At 41.6% G+C, this 22,404-nt stretch overlaps 1 protein-coding gene across 45 annotated transcripts in view; it reads right to left on the bottom strand.

Moving 5' to 3' along the window:
• Positions 1-22,404, bottom strand: part of foxn3 (forkhead box N3) — a 477,697-nt gene that overhangs the window by 7,470 nt on the left and 447,823 nt on the right. For all 45 annotated transcript variants that reach the window (XM_069915930.1, XM_069915937.1, XM_069915946.1 and 42 more), the window contains one exon: positions 2,443-2,551. In XM_069915930.1, coding sequence (XP_069772031.1) covers positions 2,443-2,551 — 109 coding nt within the window. The remainder of the gene's footprint in view (positions 1-2,442; positions 2,552-22,404) is intronic.

The following is a 22,404-nucleotide window of genomic DNA, read 5'->3' as shown; positions in this document are numbered from 1 at the left end:
GTGATTAGAGAAATAAATGCATGAGTGGATCTAGTGACCTACCCACCCCTGGATGGCAGAGCTATTGAAATCTTCCCATGGGAAAATATCAGGTTTCAGGATCGTCCTTTTCCTATGGAAAAGTTCTATTTAAGGGCAACATTCCAATCATCCAGTGCTTCTCAATTGGTGGCCAATGGACCACTGGTAGTCCGTGGATCTGTTATAGATGGACCATGGCGAAGGCAAATACAGTATTACTGATATAATAAACATTTAATATGTAAAACAAAGTTGTAAATTTGGTACAAAAAAACTACAAATTCTCTAAATAAATTTTTCATCAAAGCCAAACTGATGGTATGGGAAGGGGGTCAACCTCACCAGCCCTCAACTCCCCTGCCCACTGGTAGATTTGTTATGGATGGTCCATATTAAGTAAAGGGATTTAAGGTCATCTGAGGGTGAAATGCTTCAAGGAACCACTGCCGTAAGCAAATTCCAGAGGACTTCTGTCGAAGATGAGGGGAGGGAAGTTCAGGGTTTTTTTTACATACAACAGATTAGTGGGTAATGAATGCATTGCCGGGTGGTGGTGGAGGCTGGTACAGCAGGAACATTTAAAAGACACTTAGGCACATGGCTGTAAGAACAATGATGGGTTATGGGTTCAGATTATTGATAGGTGGGCACAAAATTATGGGCCAAAGAGTTCATTGTCTGCTGCATCATTCAATGTTCTTTGTTAATTCTTAAAATTTTAGGAAGCAAATAATCAAACTAAAACATTATTTATACATGCATGAGCACTGCACTGCCGGCAGCTCAACTTGGCCCCATTCGGTCCATATCCTTCTGAACCCTTCCTATCCACATGTCTCAGTGCTTCTTAAACATTGGAATTGTACCCACTTCTGTCATTTCCTCTGGCACTACAGACCACCTCTGTTTGAAAACATTCCCCTTTGGGTCCATCTTGAATCTCTCTCCTCATCTTATGCAAGTGGTCTCTAGACTCATCTACACTGGGAAAAAGATTGAGCATTCATTTTATCCAGCCTCCTTATGATTTTATGAACCTCTGTGAGGTACACTTCAGCATCCTACGCTCTCAGGAATAAAGACCCAGTCTCTCTAACCTCTCCCTCAAACCAGTCCTGGCAACATCCTGGTGAATCTCCTCTGCACCCCTTCCAATTTACGGCTATCCTTCCATAGCTGGGTGACCACAGCTACAGTGCAATTCCACAAGGACAACTGGCAGCTTGCTGGTCTGATTCATTAATGGGCTCAAGCCCACAACGTTGGTTATGTATTTTTATTGTTAACTTTAAAATTGGGCAGCATGGTTGGCGAAACGGTTACTGCAATGCCTTTACAGTGTCAGTGATCAGGACCAGGGTTCGAATTCCGTGCAGTCTGTAAGGAGTTTGTACATTCTTACAGTGTCTGTGTGGGTTTTCTCCGGGGGCTCCTGTTTCCTCCCACCATATAACAATTACAGCTCAGAAACAGGCCAACCTGGCCCTTCTAGTCCATGCCGAACACTTTCTCCCACCTAACCCCACTGACCTACACTCAACCCATAACCCTCCATTCCTTTCCCATTCAACTTCTCCTTAAGTGCTAATATCGAGCCTGCCTCCACCACTTCATCTGGAAGCTCGTTCCACACACCCACCATTCTCTGAGTAAAGAAGTCCCTCCTTTTCCCCCCAACTCTCAGCTCGTGTTCTCTCATTTGTATCTCCCCCTTTCTTAAAGGAAAAAGCCTCTCCACATCAACTCTATCTATACCCCTAATCATTTTAAATATTGCAATCAATTCCCCTCTCAACCTTCTAGGCTCCAAAGAATAAAGACCTAACTTATTTAACCTTTCCCTATAACTTAGACCCTGTAACTCTGACAACGTTCTAGTAAATCTCTCTGCACTCTTTCCATTTTGTTGATAAATTTCCTATTCTTTGGTGACCAAAACTGTACACAATACTCCAAGTTTGGTCTCGCCTTGTACAATTTTAACATAACATCCCAGCTCCTTTAATCAATGCTCTGAAACATAGGTTAATTGGGTGGCACGGAAATTTAAATTTAACTGGATTCTATTTGCTGTATGCAATCTTATTGAGATTTAATTTCATAGTACTGAATGTGGAAAAATATTTACTCCAAGTCATATCTTAAGACACAAACAGTTATAGTTTGTTTTAAACTACATTAGCCATCCAAAGCGACTTTTAGCAACTCGATAGGCATAAGGCAAGATGTTTGTAAGTTTAGGAGAAATTGAACATGGTCAGTTTTCAGTCACAAACCCCTCCAACATTTTTACCAGGTTCTGCTCTATGACAACAGTGAATTTGTACCCAGAATCTTTTAGAATTTTAGTGGTTGTTGTGGACAGTTTAGAACTATTGGGAGTTCAGTAAGCTGAAAGGTCCTGTCCTTCTAACTCATTACCTTACTGCAGCAGCCATACTTCCAATATTGTTAATTGGCAGTGGTTTCATCCCCATGAATGGCCCTCGGTTATACGCTCGACCTCCATTTGGCATAACTCCCACAGCATCTGGAAAACAGAGAAGCACAACATCACAGAGAAATGCACAGTAACATGAAACCAAGTTTGTCTAAACCATTAAAACTTTCATTCCCAGAAATGAAGACAAGAATAGCATTAACACAGTCTTAATTATAGGCAAACAATGTCCGTGAATTTGCCTTAATGTTAATTTTCTAACATTCACTGTCATTCTTAGGGTGTCATTCTGCGAAGTTTAACACATGAAGTGAAGACACTTTGTTCAAAGCTCTGTCCGCAAGACTCTCGTAGCTTATGTCTTGATGTCCTTTCAACAACAATCTGTGCATTAGTTCTCATTTGGACATTCTAGTCGTGGAGCTAACAGAGCACAGAAACAGGCCCTTCAGCCCAGTGGTCCAGGTTAACCAATTGAGCTCGTCTCATTTGTCTGTGTTTGGCCCACAACCTCTAAATCTATTTTGCTGTTTCGTCAGGTTGCACTTAATACAATCAGATGACAATAAACATGACTTTAAATCTTTCCTATCTCGCATCCTGAAAAAGTGCTTTGTCTTCTTTGTGTATATTTGAGTTAGGCATTAAAGCTCTAATTAAGAATCTTAATCCGCACCACCTTTACTATTTTACAAAATTGCTGGAGTACAGATTGCTTTCTGAGGAATGAGGCCTAATTAAATCAATGCTAAAAGGCTTAATAAGGAGGTCTATGATCAAGACAGGTGTTGGATTTAGTTCTCCTACACCAGAAACCTGGCATGAGTCCCTGCCTCCCTGCAGCTGTACCAAGAGACTGGTCCAAATCCCTATCCACCACCAGTGGCCATGCAGTTAAGGGTTATGGGGATGAGGCTGGAAAGGGGTACTGATGGTAGTGATCAGCCATGATCTGTAAAATGGCGGTGCTGGCTCGATGGGCCGAAGGGCCTACTCCAGCTCCTATTGTCTATTGCTGAAAGTATGGTGTGGAGAGGGTGCCTGTGAAGGCTGCTGTAGCCGCTCAGCTCTGAGATGTGGAGATGGGCTGCGTCCTAGATTGTATGGTGAGCTCCGTCCGGTAACATTTGATCCCTGCATTGACTGATGGTCCTGACCCCATGGTCTCTCTTTACACCACCTGCCGGATGTAATGGACGCTGCTGTCGCTGCTGAGCTGATTGGCCATCAAGATATCTTGGGACTGGAGTGAGCAGTGCAGACAAACAAAGGGATAGACGGCACTTCCAGCAAATCTTGTAGGAAGTCATGAGTCATGAGGATCTGGATGTTTGTCAACTCATGGAGTTCCCACCAGAGCCATTAGGACTGGTGGGTGGGGGGAGGGGTTACACCCCTTGCCCTGGTCATCCATCACAGACAGCCTCTCCACACACAGCAATGGGCCGGCCACTCGTTGCTGTAGGAGAACCAGTGGGATTTGCACTGAGATTCCAGCACAGAAGTGCACAAGAGGAACACATGCCCCCTATAAAGCACCGCAGGATTGGCTAACAGGCTACCAGTGTCCATTTTAAACAGGTGATATTCTTATTGCAACATTCATTAACTCTTGCCTTAAATATTCTTTCTGGACAAACATTACTTGAAAATGTACTGTCTCTAATTTTATTGCCAATGAAATAGATCTCGAATCGACTTATTATGCAAGAGCAAATTGATCCATTATGCATTTATTATTATGAACATTATTCCAATTCTTCTTGCATCAGAAATTGCTAACTTGGTCTTGGACTGGTACTACGCTACAATAGTGTAAGAATATCATTAGTTCTCTCTTTATGGCAAGTGTACTGTATTGTTATTTGATCCTCTAAGGCCATCATGATCCTGAAGCAACACACAGTAAAAAAAAAAAAATCCCTCTCGTGCATCATTTCAGTACAAGTCTGTGTGGGGAAGAGGAAGAAATCTTCATCTTCTGATTCTTAGTTTCCAGATCTTACATCATACGTACTTCATTATTTAATACAGTAAAATCCCCGTTATCTGGAATTCAAGCAACCGCAGCCTCAAAAAAAACTCAGTAAATAGATAAAAAATATGAAAGTTTAAAATTGGCGCCCCAAATGGTCAGTTCTCCAATCCACGCAAAACACAATTTCAAGCAACCGGAAAATTCATTTATCTGGCATCTACCAATCCCCATAGGTGCTGGATACTGGGGGTTTTACTGTAATGAAAGAGTGAGAACCTTTAAAATAGAAGACTTATTCAGAAACTCTGGCAATAGACTTCCAAGGATCTAGGACTAACCCTTTAAAACAAAAGTTTCCAAGGGAGGGTAAACAATGTACTACACTTCACTTTAAAAATAAACTTGGCCTTCAAATGGGAGTCTGAAAACTCCAAGTGCTTCTGGACACTAACATTCGTACTCCTTGAGCCAGAGAATACAATGAATGTTGATTGAACAGAGTTAGTCAGACAAGAGATGCAATGTCCAAATTTACTGTCAAATATTTTCCAATCCATAGAAATTAAACATTTATTTTCCCGACATTGGTTAATAATCCCTTCCAGTAAGTTTTTGGAAACTGTCATATTTCTTTTTCTTAGCACTACTGATTTTTCGCCTTTCCTGTTAATACATAGTCATTACTATATTCATGTTAATTGTCTGCTGCCCAACTTTTTGGACTGGGATGAAAATATATTGGAATTAGATTGAATCAAATCATAATGCTTTTTTCACATTACATTTGGCCTCAATTAGTAAGAAGAGACTCCTCTTCCTCTGGAGCTTATTCCTTGTCCCGAAGGTGAAAGAACATTTACCATAGACTCAGCCACAAATGCCTTCCTCTCAGACAACACTTTTATATTTTGATGAAAAATTTCCTTTGGGTGATCGATTATTTTTGGAAATAAACTCAAATCAAATGTTTTAGGTGGGTGAACACAAGAAAAGAGGCACAGATATTTGAACCAATATCAGGGAAGAAAATACTACTGCATAAACCTGAACAGATGAAATCAAGTTGAATTCAAATTGCATTCTGTGCCCGGAGAGGGGTGGGGGGGGGGGGGGGGGCAACTGAGCCAACCCTTTGGAATTATAAATTGGGAAATGTGGGTTCTCAGCAATGAGCAGCCCTCAGAGGACAAAATAAAGTCCTGTCTCCAATTAGTCCCTTTCGTCTTAAACAGGAGACAACACTGGGGCTGAAGCTTCCTGTCAAAGCTCAGACTATAATTTAAAAGCATGTAAATATCTCTGATAGCCGTACAAAATTTTTATTTGAAAAACAAAAGTTTGCCAAAAATAAAACAAAATAAAATATTCTTTGTTATTTTCCTGCTAATCTCTAGTCCAGTAATCCCCAAATGAATGGGGACTTGGATTCTAAGTTTATTGTTAGGATCAATGGTCATGAAACTTGTTTTGTGGCCGCAGTATTGTGCATTACAGGTGCAAACCGGCCAATAAGTTACAATTCCTTAAATACACTATTTAAAAAATATAGTTCATGCAAAAGAAGAGAAAAGATGAGGAAGTGTCTGTGGTTCATTGTTCATTCATAAATCTGATGGCAGAAGGGAAGAAGCTGCTTTTATAATGTTGGGTGTTCATCTTCAGGCTCCTGTACCTCCTTTCTGATGGTAGCAGTGAGATGAGGGCCTGACAACAAGTATCAAGTCAGACTGGCAGGAGTGAAACAACAGATCATATCATCATGTTGAGAGTCGCAAAAAGGCAGAGAAGTTCATGTACTATCTAATGACACATTGGAGTTACAGAAGTACCAATAGGAGTGGTTTCGAAGTGTAGTGGACAGCAAGGAAGGCGTTCGAAGCTTGCAGAAGGATCTGGACCTGGTGGGAACAAAGGCTGCAATTTGGCAAATGGAATTTTGATGCAGACAAATTTGAAGTGTTGCATTTTGGAAGGAGAACACAAATGGCAGGGCACCAAGGAGTGCGGTAAAACAGAGGGATCTTGGAATACAGATATATATTTCCAAGAAAATGGCTTCACGTGTAGATAGGGTTGTAAAGAGAGCTTTTGACACAATGGCCTTCATAAATCAAAGTATTGAGTATAGAACTTGGGATGTTACGGTAACATTGTTTAAGACATTGGTGAAGCCAAATTTGGAGTATTGTGTATAGTTTTGCTCACCTAACTACAGGAAACATTTCAATAAGAATGAAAGAGTGCCAAGAAGATTACTAGGATGTTGCCTGGACTTCAGGAAATGAGTTAAAGGGAAAGGTTAAATCGGCTAGGACTTTATTCCCTAGAGCACAGAAGAACGAGGGGAGCTTTGATAGAGATATACAAATTAGGATGGATATAGAAGTTAGGTGAGATACAAACTAGAGAGCATGGGTTAAGACTGAAAGGGGAGAGGTTTAGGGGGAATATCAAGTAGAATTTCTTGACACAGAGAGTGGTGGGAGTGTGGAATGAGCTACCAGCTGAAATGGCGAATGGGGGCTTAATTTTAATATTTAAGAAGATTGGGACAGGTACATGGATGGGCAGAGTATGGAGGGCTATGGACTGGGTATAGGTCAGTGGTGCTGTAATGTGCTACGGTTCTAGGTTCACCTATGGGTTTGTGGGCACCATCAGCAAAATTCATCCAAGTCATCAATTCTAAACATGTTCATTTTTAGAATCTAGGTGATGCCAGTTAGGCTCCTATTTACTGTCTATCCATATTCAAGGTGATATAGCTGTACCTTCCCCTCCTTAAACTACCACAGTCCCATGATGAAAGCCTAAAATTGATGAAAGACCGGCCATACATTTTAAAGTCAAGATGGTGTTCGACTTGGGAGTGGGTACCTGAAGTTGGTGGTGATTCCAGGCACCTGCCGTCCTTCTTCTTGGTGACAGAGATTGGAGATTTAGGAGCTGATGCTTTCTTAGTAACTACTGTTCATTTTAAGGATGATACACTCTGCAGGTACTCTGCATGGAACTGGACATCGGTTGGGGGTGAGGGGGTGCTTGACGAGATACCAATCAAGTAGACACAAGAGAATGCTGAAGCTCCAATCTGGACCAAAAGGACTGCTTTGTTCTGAGTGGCATGGAACTTCCTGAGAGTTGGTGATATTACACTTATCTACGCAAATGGACAATACTCTATTACACTCTCAACGTGTCCTGTAGATGGTGGAAAGGGTTTGGGTGACAAGAGATTAATGGTGATATTGGTAGTAAGGCATTGTTAATGATACAGCCAATGAAGGTAGCAAACTTTTTTGTTAAACATGACATTGCCTGTCTTTTTTGGAGGCTTGAATGATTCTTGCCTCTTAACAACCCACATCTGGATCTTGCTCTATGTAGACATGGGTTCAGAATATCACCATTTCTGAATTTATGACTGAAGGAAGATGATTGGGTCTCAAGTCACTGTCCTGAGGATTCCTGCATTGATGTCCTAAGGCCAGAATCACCTTGAAGCCATACCTAATCAAATTAAGAGCCAACCCCATCTGGAATCACATGTGCGTCAGGCTGGATAAGAATGGTGGATATCCCTTGAAGGACATGGTGAACTAGATAAGTTTTTACAATAATCATGGTTGGTATTTATTCCAGAAATGAATTTAAATTTCAATGGCTGCCTTGATAGGATTTCAACCCAAATCCCTGGGTTGTTCATCCAGGTCCAAACTATTGGTTTAATCACTGTAAAATACAATATACCTTGAGGGATCTTAATCTACCTTTGCTGTTGCAGTAGATTCAAAATCACTTATGGTAATAGGATTTTGTAAGGCCTAATGATTTGATCATTTATTAAAGTGCTTGTATTTCAAAGCAGAACATCTGGAGTGAAAAACCCGGCACAAATCAATAAGTAAACACAATTAATTGACAGCAAGAATTGCACTGTGTAAGATACATTTAATGCTCTCAAAACCTTGGATGCAAGTCAAGCACAAGTATAAACAATCTTTTACTGATGCTCCAGAAATTATTAATGCTGAACTGACCCCAGTGCAATGAATTATAATCCTATACAATCTGAATGTATTTCTTGAACAAGTAGACACTTTCACAGCATGATTCAGTAAAAATCTTCTCGTTAGCAAAATAAAACTAATTACACATCCTAATTTATCTTTACGCCAAGAAATATGTTTGCAACCCCCAAAATGTATTCAGTTACTGTCAATCATCTGGGCACTGAAGTTCAGCTGTGATCCAAAGTAATCAGTTCCCATCCATAATTTTTAAAAACTTTTTTTCTGGTCTTATTTTTTGGTTTTATCTGGAAAATAATAATGCCCCGTATAATGGTGTCACATTAAGCAACAGATCTGCATTTTTCAACTTCGATCATACAATAATTAGATGTAAATCCAAAAATGTACACCTGGTAACTCCCTGTGTGATTCCCTCATCCACTCATCCCTTTCAACCAATCGCCCCCTTCATACCTACCCCTATATCTGCAAGCACGGCACTTCTACCTCCACCTCCTCCCTCGCTGCTATTCTTGCCTCAAACAGTCCTACCAAGCGAAGCAACATTGCACCTGTGCATCTGTAGGAGTCATTTACTCCATCCGGTGCTCCCAATGTGGCCTCCTCTACATCAGGTAGACAGAGTAGCACTGCCACTCTGTCCAGTGCAACTGCAATGACTTCCCAATGGCCAACCACTTCCGTTCCACACTCCACACTGACATGTCTGTCCGTGGCCTCGTGTACTGCCAAGTTGAGGCCACCCACAAATTGGAGGAACAACATCCGTTTCACCAGTGTCCAACCAGAATGCATCAATATCAACTTCTATTTCTGTTAACAACCAGTCTCTCTCTTTCCCTCATCCACCTGTTTCCAGCTCCCCACCTCTTCCTTTCCTTTCCCTACCAGAGAGCTACCCTTCCTAGCCCTCTGCCCTCTCCTCCCATCACTTCTCAGCTTCTACCCACCCACTTGTATCCACCGGTTACCTCTTACCTGTTCGCCTGTGCTCCTTCCCTTCCCCCCCCACCTTTTTATTCAGACGTCTGCCTGATTTTCAGCCTTCCTGAGGAAGGGTGCAGGCCTGAAACATCAACTGCCTTTTATTTCCTAAGGATCCTGCATGACCTGCTGAATTTCTCCAGACTTTGATGTACTACCCAGTAATTCTCATCCGTTTGCTGACCTCATATGTGCGTTACCACCAATGATAGGAACATGCAACAATGAGTCAGTTAAAATCTCCATTTGTTTCACCTCTACTCTTCTGCAAAACTGGGAGTGGCGCACATTTAAATCCTTGGTGGAAAACGCAAGATGAGAAGTATTTGAGAATCATACCAAAAGCAGAGAAAACAACGGCTTATGAAGACCAATAGCGGGTCATTATTAATATGATTGGAGTAAATGTACAGTTTCAGCAATGCTATTTTTAAGAAACGCATACAGGGTGCAAGCAGTATCCAAACAACTCTTTGCATCAAATTACAGTATGCCTTGCCAGAAATATCAAAAACATGATTACGTTACAGCTAATGACTGAATCTAAATTTGTTTACCCTCTAGCCATCACTCCTTAATTGTACAGCAAAAATTTAAAGACTTCCCACCATCCTCAAAACCTCAGAAGTACTCTCCTTACTCTACATTACAATGGTAGTGCATAAGATATGTTCTTTGTTGGTTGTGAAGCTCTCTACACAAAAGTATGTGAAAGGTTTTATATAAATGCAAGAGGTTCTTCCTTTATAAAGACTGGTGTCGCGACTACCTTCCTTTATAATCGCCTGCAGAGCCTAGAACATCATTGCTGTTTATGACTCATACCAAAAAGATCCGTACCATAGTTGAGTTGAGTTTTCCATGGTTTATTAGACCTTATATAGGTTACTACATTTTTACAATTTTGTTATGTGGTACTAAAACTATGGTTAAATGATGCTTAAAACGATATTTAAAACAGACAATATAAGTTTTCGGACCATTTCAAGTCCCTCCATCAACACAGAACAAAAGAAATTTTAAAAAGCTGCTTACCTAGCTCTAGCAAGCATTCTATAATCTTCAGAATGGCTGTTCCCAGGAAACAGCATGAAATATGTCAACAAAAGCTAGTTACAGACAAATGCAAGCATAAAACACATTTTAACCCCTACGAGAGGAGATGGATAACATATTGACTAGGAATGAAAATGTTCTTTGCCCTCCCTGGGTGACATCTAAATATGGCCAATCTGTCACTGAATGACCAAACAGGACACAGATGGCAGAGTTTTGCTATCAATTTTCTCTCAATTCCTTTGCTCTTTTGAAGGTAAGACCCATTCTTAAAGTTGCAGTCAAATGGTTATTGGCAGCATGTTAACAGACTATTAAATAAGATCACAGCAAAAGTGATTCTAATTCACAACATTTACTCAGTTCATCGGAGATGTTCCTTGGCTCCAGCAATATACCTGAATGTTACCATAGCAACATATACTGGTTTCATGATATGTACCATGAATGAGAAAGAATCACTTCCTAAAATACTTGTAATTCCAGAAGCACCTGAATTCAAAGCTGAGCGAATCATGGCTTATTTTATCATGCAAAATACCACCAACTTCCATCTCTAAAATCATGTGGTCGACCTACTCAGCCACAGATTTGTGACCACCAGACCTTTCAAGCCCGAAATGTTGGTTTTATATCTTTATCTGTTTGACCTGCTGAGTTCCGTCAGGATTGTGTTTTTACTTCAATCATGGTATCTGCAGATATCATTTTCTACTCCTGTCTACTGCAAAACTCTGCGAAATATCTTTGAGGGATGCCTCCCCTGAAGGAGTTCTCCTTTGCCCCCTGAAGGGCGTTCTGTGGGATTCTCTCTCACTGCTCCCCATCGATAATCCCTGCTGCTCTCAAGCTTTATGACCATGTACTCACCTAGACTCAATTCCACAGCCACATTGCCTTGTGGGGCTGTGCTCCTCTCTCTCCCTACCCTTCCCCTGCCTGCACCATTTTATTCAGGGCCCTGTCTACATTTTTTCCATACTTTGATGAAGGCCTCAAGCCTGAAACGTTGGTTTTGTATTCTTATCTTTGCTACATAAAGTACCGTACACTGTTGGACCTGAGTTCCTCCAGCATTGTGCTTTTAGATTTTTTTTAATTCAAAATTCTTTAGACTGGTCTCCAATCCTTCACAATCTATAAAATTCAGAATATCTTGACTTTGCTGTTCTTCCTTCCTATAACTCACAGGTGTTTGAAGGCAAAGCTAGACAAACAAGGTCCTTCAAGGCAAGTTACTCAGTGTTTAGCAAAGCCATTTATATCCATTCAGCAAGGATAGAAGTGCTACTATTTGCTCCAGGAACTGATGGCAAGGTACCAGAAAGTTGTTAGATAGAAAGGAACTAGAGTAATCTAGATTCAGGAGGATAATTACTGACCAGAAAATACACTGTTATCTGAATGAACCCACAGTCCTACATCTGAAATAACAAGTGACTTCACACAAGTTGTGATCTTTACATAAATTATAACCCTGATGTACATCCTGGAAAGGGTACAAGGCCATTATGTCCACAAGTGGTTTGAAAACAAGCATCATTTGTCGTGTAGGCAAAACTAATTTCCACTGACACAATTTCATAAAGCTGGATTTCAAGAGATGATTTCCCATTCAGGAGTAATGCAGGATATAACACAATGCTTTGTCACTCGCTGAATGATGGTAAAAAAAAAGAATCTGGGAATGAGGCATTACATCCACCATACACAAATAGACCATTGTACCTCTCCAAATTTGTTACTATGGATAAGATGGATTTATTAAATATTCCAGTTTTCTTCTTCTTCTTCTTTGGCTTGGCTTCGCGGTCGAAGATTTATGGAGGGGGTAAATGTCCACGTCAGCTGCAGGCTCGTTTGTGGCTGACAAGTCCGATGTGGGACAGGCAGACACGGTTGCAGCGGTTGCAGGGGAAAATTGGTGGGTTGGGGTTGGGTGTTGGGTTTTTCCTCCTTTGCCTTTTGTCAGTGAGGTGGGCTCTGCGGTCTTCTTCAAAGGAGGTTGCTGCCCGCCAAACTGTGAGGCGCCAAGATGCACGGTTTGAGGCGATATCAGCCCACTGGCGGGGGTCAATGTGGCAGGCACCAAGAGATTTCTTTAGGCAGTCCTTGTACCTTTACTTTGGTGCACCTCTATCACGGTGGCCAGTGGAGAGCTCGCCATATAACACGATCTTGGGAAGGCGATGGTCCTCCATTCTGGAGACGTGACCCACCCAGCACAGCTGGATCTTCAGCAGCGTGGACTCAATGCTGTCGACCTCTGCTATCTCGAGTACTTCGACGTTAGGGATGAAAGCGCTCCAAGGGATGTTAAGGATGGAGTGGAGACAACGCTGGTGGAAGCGTTCTAGGAGCCGTAGGTGATGCCGGTAGAGGACCCATGATTCGGAGCTGAACAGGAGTGTGGGTATGACAACGGCTCTGTATACGCTAATCTTTGTGAGGTTTTTCAGTTGGTTGTTTTTCCAGACTCTTTTGTGTAGTCTTCCAAAGGCGCTATTTGCCTTGGCGAGTCTGTTGTCTATCTCGTTGTCGATCCTTGCATCTGATGAAATAACTATTTTCTTAAATTTACCCTAACTGCAAAGTTCTAGAACTATCCCATCATTTGCAAAAACATATTCATGCTTCATGAATGATTTGCCAATGAATCTATTAATTTTAGGTGATACTGTAAAACTCTGTTAATGTAACATGTTTGGGACTTTCCTCATGCCAGATAAGCAAGTTTTCTGGATTATGAATGTAATTGAAGGTCCTGATAAGTTTTGGGAGAAGTGTGGGACACAGAACCAGGTGCAGATGGGATGTTTCCGTCCAGAACCCGGGGCCATGGTTTGAGGATAATAGGCAAACCATTTAGGACCGAGATGAGGAGGAATTTCTTTACCCAGAGGGTGGTGAATCTGTGGAATTCATTGCCACAGAGGGCAGTAGAGGCAGGTTCATTCAATCTATTTAAGAGGGAATTAGATCTATTTCTTCAGTAAAAGGGTATTAAAGGTTACGGAGAGAAGGCGGGGACGGGGTACTGAACTTTAAGATAAGCCATGATCTCGCTGAATGGCGGAGTAGGCTTGAAGGGCCTGCTCCTGCTCCTATCTTCTATGTTTCTATGAGAGTTTCATTGGAGTTTGGGAAGTGGAACAAGGGAGTTTCAAGGAAGCCAGTGAAACTGGGTCAAAGAGTGCAGCAACTGTGGCCTGACCAGCAAGGGAGCCAGAAGGGCAGCACAGTTGGCGTATCGGTTAGCACAACGCCTTTACAATGCTAGCGATTAGGACCGGGGTTTGAATCCCGCACTGCATGTAAGGAGTTTGTACGTTCTCCCCAAGCCTGCGTGGGCTTTACACGGGGCTTCAGTTTCCTCCCACCATTCCAAATGTGCCAGGGTTGTCAGTTAATTGGGTGTAAATTGGCCAGCACGAACTCGTGGGCCAAAATAGCCTGTTACCGTGCTGTAGGTCTAAATTAAAATTTAAAAATTATAGATTTCTGAATAGCTGAATAGGGGAATTTTACTATTGTGAAACAAGAAAGGTACAATCTTTCCTTATTTCTTGTTAGATCTGACATGTAGATTTCTGAAGCATACTGGTTTCCTCCATTATTTTGTAAGAAGGGTTACAGCCCGAAACATTGACAATCTATTGCCTTCGGTGGATACTGCTCAGCCACTGACCTCCAGCATTTTGTGTGTTGCTCCAGATTTATAACATCTGCAGTCTTCCTTGTTTACCTAGTGGCTTACTGCTCTTTTATGTTCCACGTCAACTTCCCAACTTCGACATAAAAATTACATCTTTGCAAAATTTGGTTAAAGCTCTAAAAGAAACAAAATTTCAAGTTCTGATGACATAAAACATCTGATAAGACGTTTTAAATTAATATTGCAGCAGCTTCGAAATGATTTATAAATGTAAAGATAACTGTGGAAGACATTATCACAACTATATATTCACCACAACCTTTAGCTCATTTATCAATTAGGAGTGTTAAATGATTGGCCAATTTCAACACTGTACAAACTGGCAGCCAAAGGAGTGCGAAGAGATCCACAAATGTCACAGTTGAAAGGTTAAGAAGAGTGAAGCACGGACAAGTCAGGATTGTAAATTCCTTCTGCTTGGAAGAAAGGAATACCTTTCTTATCTTCAAAAAACATTAACCGGGATCGTGTGAATGATACAATCCCAGCAGATTCATCCACTTTCAAAATGAGGATTGCATGAACGCAAAGTAAAAAGAGGGCAGAACAAAGTAAGAGAATGGAACACGTTCTGAGGATTTGCAACATAAATTAGTAATATCTGAAGAAGGCTGCTCTGCAATATAAACGTTAGTGTAAGAGCCAAAGGCTTGTTGTTTACCGTTGTTGGTTTGGCTGCGGGCATCTGCCGCGTCCCGGTGTCCGCGCACTTTCGGTATCTTCCGTGGACTTGGGTTGGCGCGTGCAAGAGAGTTGCATGCAGTGGGGGGAGTCAGTTAGCTCGCGTTAATTGTAATGGGGTAGACAGAGGGTGAGTGAGGCTCTGATATTTTCTGTTCTTTGTTAGACGTTACACGTTGTTACCAAAGAGATTGGTCGTTACCGTTAGCTAATGATTGTTACCATGTTATGAGTCCTTTTGTGTTCACTAATAAACAATTTAAAATGCATCAGGATTTCATTAAGAATTTATTTGATTGCGTCACAGTAAAGAGCCCACTTAGCCTCCCAGCGGCTTTTTAATGGATTCTAATCGCTACATTGTAGTCAACAGAAAGTACTGAACAGGATTGAATTGGACATTGTTGGAACATCCCTTTTTGGTTTGGAGCAATACTGAAAGCAACATGGTGGCCATGTTGGAAGTGCCGATCGCAGGCCACTGACAGCAGTCTGCCTCTCTCAGTCTGAGCATTGGCCATAGAGGGGTCCTAGAGAAGAACATCCTATGAACACACTGGCAGAGTCATTTGCCGAGAACCACAGCTCTAATATTGACTGCTGCCGTGGTGGAAGCTCGTTCATTGTCATCAGTGCATCACGGCGATCAGAAGCACCAGGATTACTTTTGTGGATTCCTTCTGTGTATTTATTTAGTTTGAACACAGTTTGGAGGTGCTGGCACTTGTCCATTGGGGACTGTTGATTTTGTGCTTGTGTTGTGCATGTTTGGTACTCGAGCTCGGCGGACGGTTGGATGGAGATTCATAAAATGGCCACCGCCGCTGCTGCCGATGAGGTGCGATTAAAACCACTGCAGAAGACATCAGTTGATTTTCAAGTCAGAAAGTTGGAAATGGCTGAAGGTGGTAAAGAGGATGAAGATGCAAAGGATGTGCAATTCCAACTGGAGAGAGAGTCAAGTAATAAGGCAACATTTGACATGCAGGATGACATACCTGTACAACCAGGTGACAGTGTCAAATGTTGGAAGCAGGAAAAGGAAACAAAGTTCTTCTAGATCAAGTACCAGAGTTTCCAGTACTGCATCTACATGTATAAAGGCTACGGCTGAAATGGCTGCTCTTGTTATATGACAAAAATTGCTCAAGGATAAACACGCTTTGGAAGAGCAGCTAAGGAATGAGATGAGGAGGAAAAAAAGAGTAGCTGGAGCTGGAAGCAAACACTGCTGTTAGCAGGGCCAAAGCGAAGGTACTAGGAGACTCAAAGGGACCCACTGTTCAAAGCGACTTACCTGAAGTGTCTGATGCCATGGAGCAACAGGAAAAGAAAACATTTAATGTTAAGGCAGATCCTTTTGTACCACAGTTACTGCATACGCGTGGAAAAATCCTCCCAAACCACGGTGTTACCAATCCACAACCACAGACAGAGCTATAGCTCAAATCCAATCTTTCACCACAGCTCCCTTGACACTCTGGTCAAGCATGAACATGCACGTGTGATATCTCCCGCTACATTACCTGCTACAAGCAATGAAGAACAGAGCAACGTATTCACAGCCATGGAAAGGCAAAATGAAATCACTGCATCATTAATACAGCTTTAGTGTCTCTCTTCTATGCCCAAGAAGGAGATTCAAGTTTTAGATGGTGGCCCAACTTCAGTACTAAGCGTTCATTGAATCCTTTGAACACAATATTGAAAGCAAGAACAAAAACCGCAGGGATTATCTCTGTCATCTGCAACAATGCACAAAAAGATGGCCAAGAAGACTTGCCTACATATGGTTTTGGACAGAGGATTCAAGAAGGCAAAGTCTTTAGTACAGGAGTATTTTAGGAATGAGTATAAAATTGGTACAGCTTATTTGGAAAAAAACCTCTTTCACGGTCATCAATAAAACTAGATGACACAAAGCTCTACAGGCATGCACCCTCTTTCTAAGAGGATGTGATAATCAACTACATGTATGAGGTTAACATGCCTGCTAATATGCTAGTCATCATAAGGAAGTTGCTTTAATGGCTGAGGGATATACGGTGCATTGTGATCAGTGATTTCGAGGAAAAACACCATCAAAGAGCTATCTTTAAGGATATGGTGGATTTCCTTGAAAGACAAGTGCAAATTGCAACAGATCCTGTATTTGGAGATATCAAAGATGCTCCCACAGTGAGGAGAGATGAACCCAAGTCATAGTCTCATCCAAGAATAAAAGGAAGTACCTTTGCTACCATTATGACAGTTGCAGGTAAGGAAGATGATAAAGGAACTAAGGAAAAGGAGAGTTCTCCTGCTGTGAAGAGCTATTTGTTCTGTGGAGGTGGACATGCTTTGGAGATGTGTCCACAGTTGGAAAAAAGGGTACATAGAGAGAAAATCGGTTTCCTAAAAGAAAATGGACTATATTTGGCTGTCTGTGTAAAGGACACACCAGCAAAAACTGCAGGAAGTGATTCAGCTACAACATATGCAGTTTAAAACATCCCAGAATGCTGCACGTCCACCAAAGAAAGAAGGAAATAGAAAAGGAGCAAACAGAAAGAAAGGAAGCAGCTGAAATCAGTGCTGTAGCCTCTGCCGACAAATGGTCTTACTAGGGCCGATGATGACAACTGCAATCTCTGAATAGTGCCTGAACAAGTCAAGAAGGGGAATGCAACAGTGCATACTTATGCATTTCTTGACCCAGGAGGCACTGCATCATTTGGCACCATGGGGCTAAATGAATAAGCTTAAACTTCAGGGAAGAAGGTCAAGGATTCTATTAAGAGTTATGGGTCAAAGGAAGGTTGTTTAAACCAGCAATGTTTCAGGCCTACAGGACACTGGACTGGGCAGTAGCGAGTTTTGTGATCTCCCATGCATGTACACCCAACAGATAAAGCAAATATCCCACATCAAAATGATATGAATTGGTGGTCTCATCTGAGGAATGTTCATCTATCTGAAATTGACTCTGATAGAGTTGTTGATTGGATCATAGGAACATTGGAAGTAGGAACAGGAGTAGGCCAAAAATGGCCCATCGAGCCTGCTCCGCCATTCAATACGATCATGGCTGATCTAATTTAGGACCTAACTCCACCTACCTGCCTTCTCCCCATATCCCCTAATTCCTCTATCATGTTAAAATTTATCTAACCGAATTTTAAATATGTTTAATGAGGTAGCCTCAACCACTTCCCTGGATAGAAAATTCCAAACATTCACTACTCTCTGGGAAAAACTATTTTTCCTCATCTCTGTCCTAAATCTACTCCCCCGAATCTTGAGACTGTGTCCTCTCATTTTAGTTTCCCCGGCCAGCTCAAAAAACTTCCTATCCATACCCTTCATAATCCTATATGTTTCTATAAGATCTCCTCTCATTCTTCTGAACTCGAGCGAATACAATCCTAGACGATTTAATCTTTCATCATAAGTCAACCCCTTCATCCCAGGGATCAACCTAGTAAACCTCCTCTGGACCGTCTCCAAAGCCAGTATATCCTTCCTCAAATATGGAGACCAGAACTGGACTCAGTACTCCAGGTGCGGTCTCACCAGTACCTTATACAGTTGCAACATGACCTCCCTACTCCTGAATTCAATTCCTCTAGCGATGAAGGCCAACATTCCATTTGCCTTCTTAATAACCTGCCGCACCTGCAACCTAACGTTTTGCGATTCATGCACAAGCCCTCCCAAGTCCCTCTGCACAACAGCATGCTGTAGTTTTTCACCCTTTAAATAATATTCAGCTCTTTTATTTTTCTTGCCAAAGTGGATAACCTCACACTCACTAACATTGTACTCCATCTGCCAGACCTTTGCCCACTCATCCAGCTTAACTCTATCCCTCTGCAGACTCTCCACATCCTCATTACAATTTGCTCTTCCACTCAATTTGGTGTCATCCGCAAACTTGGCTACACCACATTTTGTCCCCTCCTCCAAGTCATCAATGTAAATGATGAACAGCTGTGGGACTAACACTGACCCCTGCGGAACCCCACTTACCACTCTCTGCCAACCTGAAAAACTCCCACTGATCCCGACTCTTTGCCTCCTGTCAGACAACCAATTTTCGATCCAGGCCAATAGACTTCCCCGGACTCCACTTTCCTGTAACTTACTGATAAGTCTCTTGTGCGGCACCTTATCAAATGCTTTCTGGAAATCCAAATATACAACATCAACCGGTTCCCCTCTATCCACCGCACCCATCATATCCTCAAAGAATCCTAACAAGTTTGTCAAACAAGATCTTCCTTTTCTAAAACCATGCTGCGTCTGCCTGATTGAACCCTTACATTCCAAAAGTTTCACAATTTCATATTTAATGACGGCTTCAACCATTTTTCCAACTACAGACGTCAAGCTAATTGGCCGATAATTTCCAGTCTTCTGCCTACATCCCTTCTTAAAAGGTGGGGTGACATTTGCTGTCTTACAGTCTGCTGGGACCTGCCCAGATTCCAAGGAATTTTGGTATGTGACCACCAATGCATCAACTATAACTTCTGCCATTTCCTTCAGAACCCTTGGATGCATATCATCAGGACCAGGTGATTTGTCTGGCTTTAGTCCCATTAGTTTCTCCATCACTACTTCCTTTGTAACAACTATTTTATCAAGGCCCCCTAACATTCGCATCCTTAACTCCGCACTTGGGCATGCTGGATGTGTCTTCCACCGTGAAGACTGACACAAAATATTTGTTTAATGCCTCGGCCATTTCCTCATTTTTTTGCTACCAGTTTTCCTTTCTCATCCTCCAAGGGTCCTATATTAACTCTGGCCACCCTCTTCTGTTTTATATATTTTATAAAATGTTTTGCTATCTGTTTTTATATTTTGTGCCAATTTACTTTCATAATCCTTTTTCCCATTTCTTATTACCTGCTTTGTAACCCCTTGTTGTCTCTTAAAGTTTTCCCAATCTTCCAGTTTCCCACCGCTCTTTGCAGCTTTGTACATCTGCGCCTTCAATTTTATACTCTCCTTTATTTCCTTTGTTAACCACGGTTGATTTTTCCCTCCCTTGCTGCCCTTTTTCCTGACCAGACGCTCCGGATCCACTAGATGTAATATGGAGTGTGGGAGACGGATCTTACGTAGTGAAAACCACACTTGGTTGGATGGTGAATGCACCATTTGGAGGAAAAACTGTTAATGCTCAGCAACAGGTGTCAACAGTATTATCAGTTGTGAAACTTGATGAGCTGTGGGAACAGCAGTTCAGGACTGATTTTCCTGAGTGCCTCAGTGATGACCAAGACCTTCAAGAGAAGACAAGCAGTTCTTGGATTTAGACTCAAAATCTGTCAAGGCAGTTGACTGCCATTATTGCATTGGATTACCTTTAAAGGAAAGTCCTATGAAGGTATTACTTAATCCCTTGGAAACAAAGCCTGATCTAGAATTTCCAAGATCGTGAAGCTGGATCTGTTCTTCCTCATCCTAATCACAAAATGGTGGATGTGGCTTTCTTCATCCCTGATGTGCAACCTAATCTCCATGATCCAATAGCCGGTTTTGCATCTACTGTTCCCGCTGACGGTGCTATCGTTGAAGTTTTAAAATACAGCCAGAAAGACATGGATGCTGCAATGCGCAATTGAAAACAAGAGCTTGCTCTCCAGGAAGGTACGACTTTGGAAGGGAAACAGATGCACGAGAAAAGATGAAAAAAAAATTGTTGATGAATATGCTAAAATCAATGATGGAGATCGAGGACAAAAAAGAATGAAGAGGCAAAAGCAGAGCGAAAGAAAGAAAGAAAAACAGCAAGTCTTCAAGGAGATGTATTCAATTGAAACATGGTTTTACGAGTTGTTCAAATGAAGTGAGAAGCAAAAAGTGCAGGATTCAGGATCTTCTTCAGCTGGAAGACTTTAAGGTTGACGGATGCTTCAAAGCCACAAACTTTGGAACGGTGACATCTGCTGCTCAACAGCATCATTTTGCTGATGCGTGTGTGCAGATGGTAACAGAACAGACAGTTGGCTACCTGTAACTGTATAATAACCTTGGTCAGAAAATGAGCAAAACGTAAGAAGAATTACCCAGATCCCAGATCACATTGCTAACACCTATAGTACAGATGCTTTGAGGCCATGCCTTATTAATTCCCCTGTAATAAGAGCAGAAACTTTATGGTGTAAAAGAAGGAGCGAGAGATGTTCTCAAGGATGTCTTCCAACCTTGCTACAATACATACAGACTCCTTATTCAGAATATTCTGAATGCAGAAGGAAGAGGGTATTCAAATTCTTTTCAATGAAAGTACAGTTGAGGACAGTCATGGATAAATGGATGCTTTCATTACACAATCCCTAATCCGATTTTTCAAAGCAGAAATGGAAGCTTACAGACTCTACACTGTGGTGCCCAGACTAGTCAAATTTGTGGACATGCACATGAACTGATATGTGCAAATGAATTGGAGAAGGCGAAAGGGTGAAAAGAGTACTGAGAATTGTGACAGAGCTTTGGAAACTTTGATGTTTTATTCAACATGTGCCAGCTGGTGGCACCCTTTACACCATTCATCACTGAATTCATGTAGCAGAATGTAAGGCACTTGGTTGATCCAGCCTCTGGAGAAAATAAGAATACACAAAGCATTCACTACCTCAGGCTCCCACAAGTAAGGGAATCTGTTAAGGGTAAATATATTGAGTCACCCAAATGCACTCAGTTATTGAGCTTGGAAGAGTGATCCAAGACAGAAAGACCCTTTGAAAGAAGTTGTGGTTATTCACTAGGATTCAGAAGCACAGAGAGAGGCATTTGTTTACAGAGGGCTTGGAATTAGTGTTCAGGAAATGAGCCATAGATTGGCAGACTGCATCAAAACTGTCAACACTGCAGAAAATGACCTACAAGACTTACTAAAAATTCCTGAAAACTACAAAGAGATCTTTCTCCATGGACGTGGAACTGGACGGTTCAGTGCTGTACCTTTAAATCTTAGTGGATTAAATGAAGGGATGAGTGCAGACGATGGAGCCTGGTGCTCAGAAAAATATTGGATGTGCTGGGGTGATGGTGGTAATAATTGAAGAGGACCTTCTGGGATATGTACTGAAAGAATGTCCAGTCATTTTTGACTGTAAAGTGCAAGGGGATTGCAGTTCCATGTACAACCCTCCAGCAATCTACAGTATTATGGGTTTGGTACTGTAATGGATCAAAAATTCGGGGGCGCTGAAGCAATGCTGTGCTGTGAAATCAAAGCTGATTTATGACATTAATGGTAGATCAAATGGATTCTATGTGTGTCTGCTGCTTCAACCTGCAGAAGCACAATGAATATTCCAATACGCATTGGAAATGCAAATGGTGACAGTATTCTTGAAATAGAGTTTCTTGACAAAGCTGCTAAAAATAACGTGATATCGTTAAGGGTCACAGGTTTGTCAGTGGAATTCAAATTTCCTTATATAATGCTGTGACAATGGAAGAAAACCAAAAATTGACTGAATTTATTTTTGTATTTTTT

The sequence above is a fragment of the Narcine bancroftii genome, chromosome 2 (assembly GCF_036971445.1).
Source record: "Narcine bancroftii isolate sNarBan1 chromosome 2, sNarBan1.hap1, whole genome shotgun sequence".
Taxonomy (NCBI): domain Eukaryota; kingdom Metazoa; phylum Chordata; class Chondrichthyes; order Torpediniformes; family Narcinidae; genus Narcine; species Narcine bancroftii.
The sequence above is the reverse complement of the archived record's forward strand: the minus strand, read 5'-3'. Positions and strand labels throughout refer to the sequence as shown.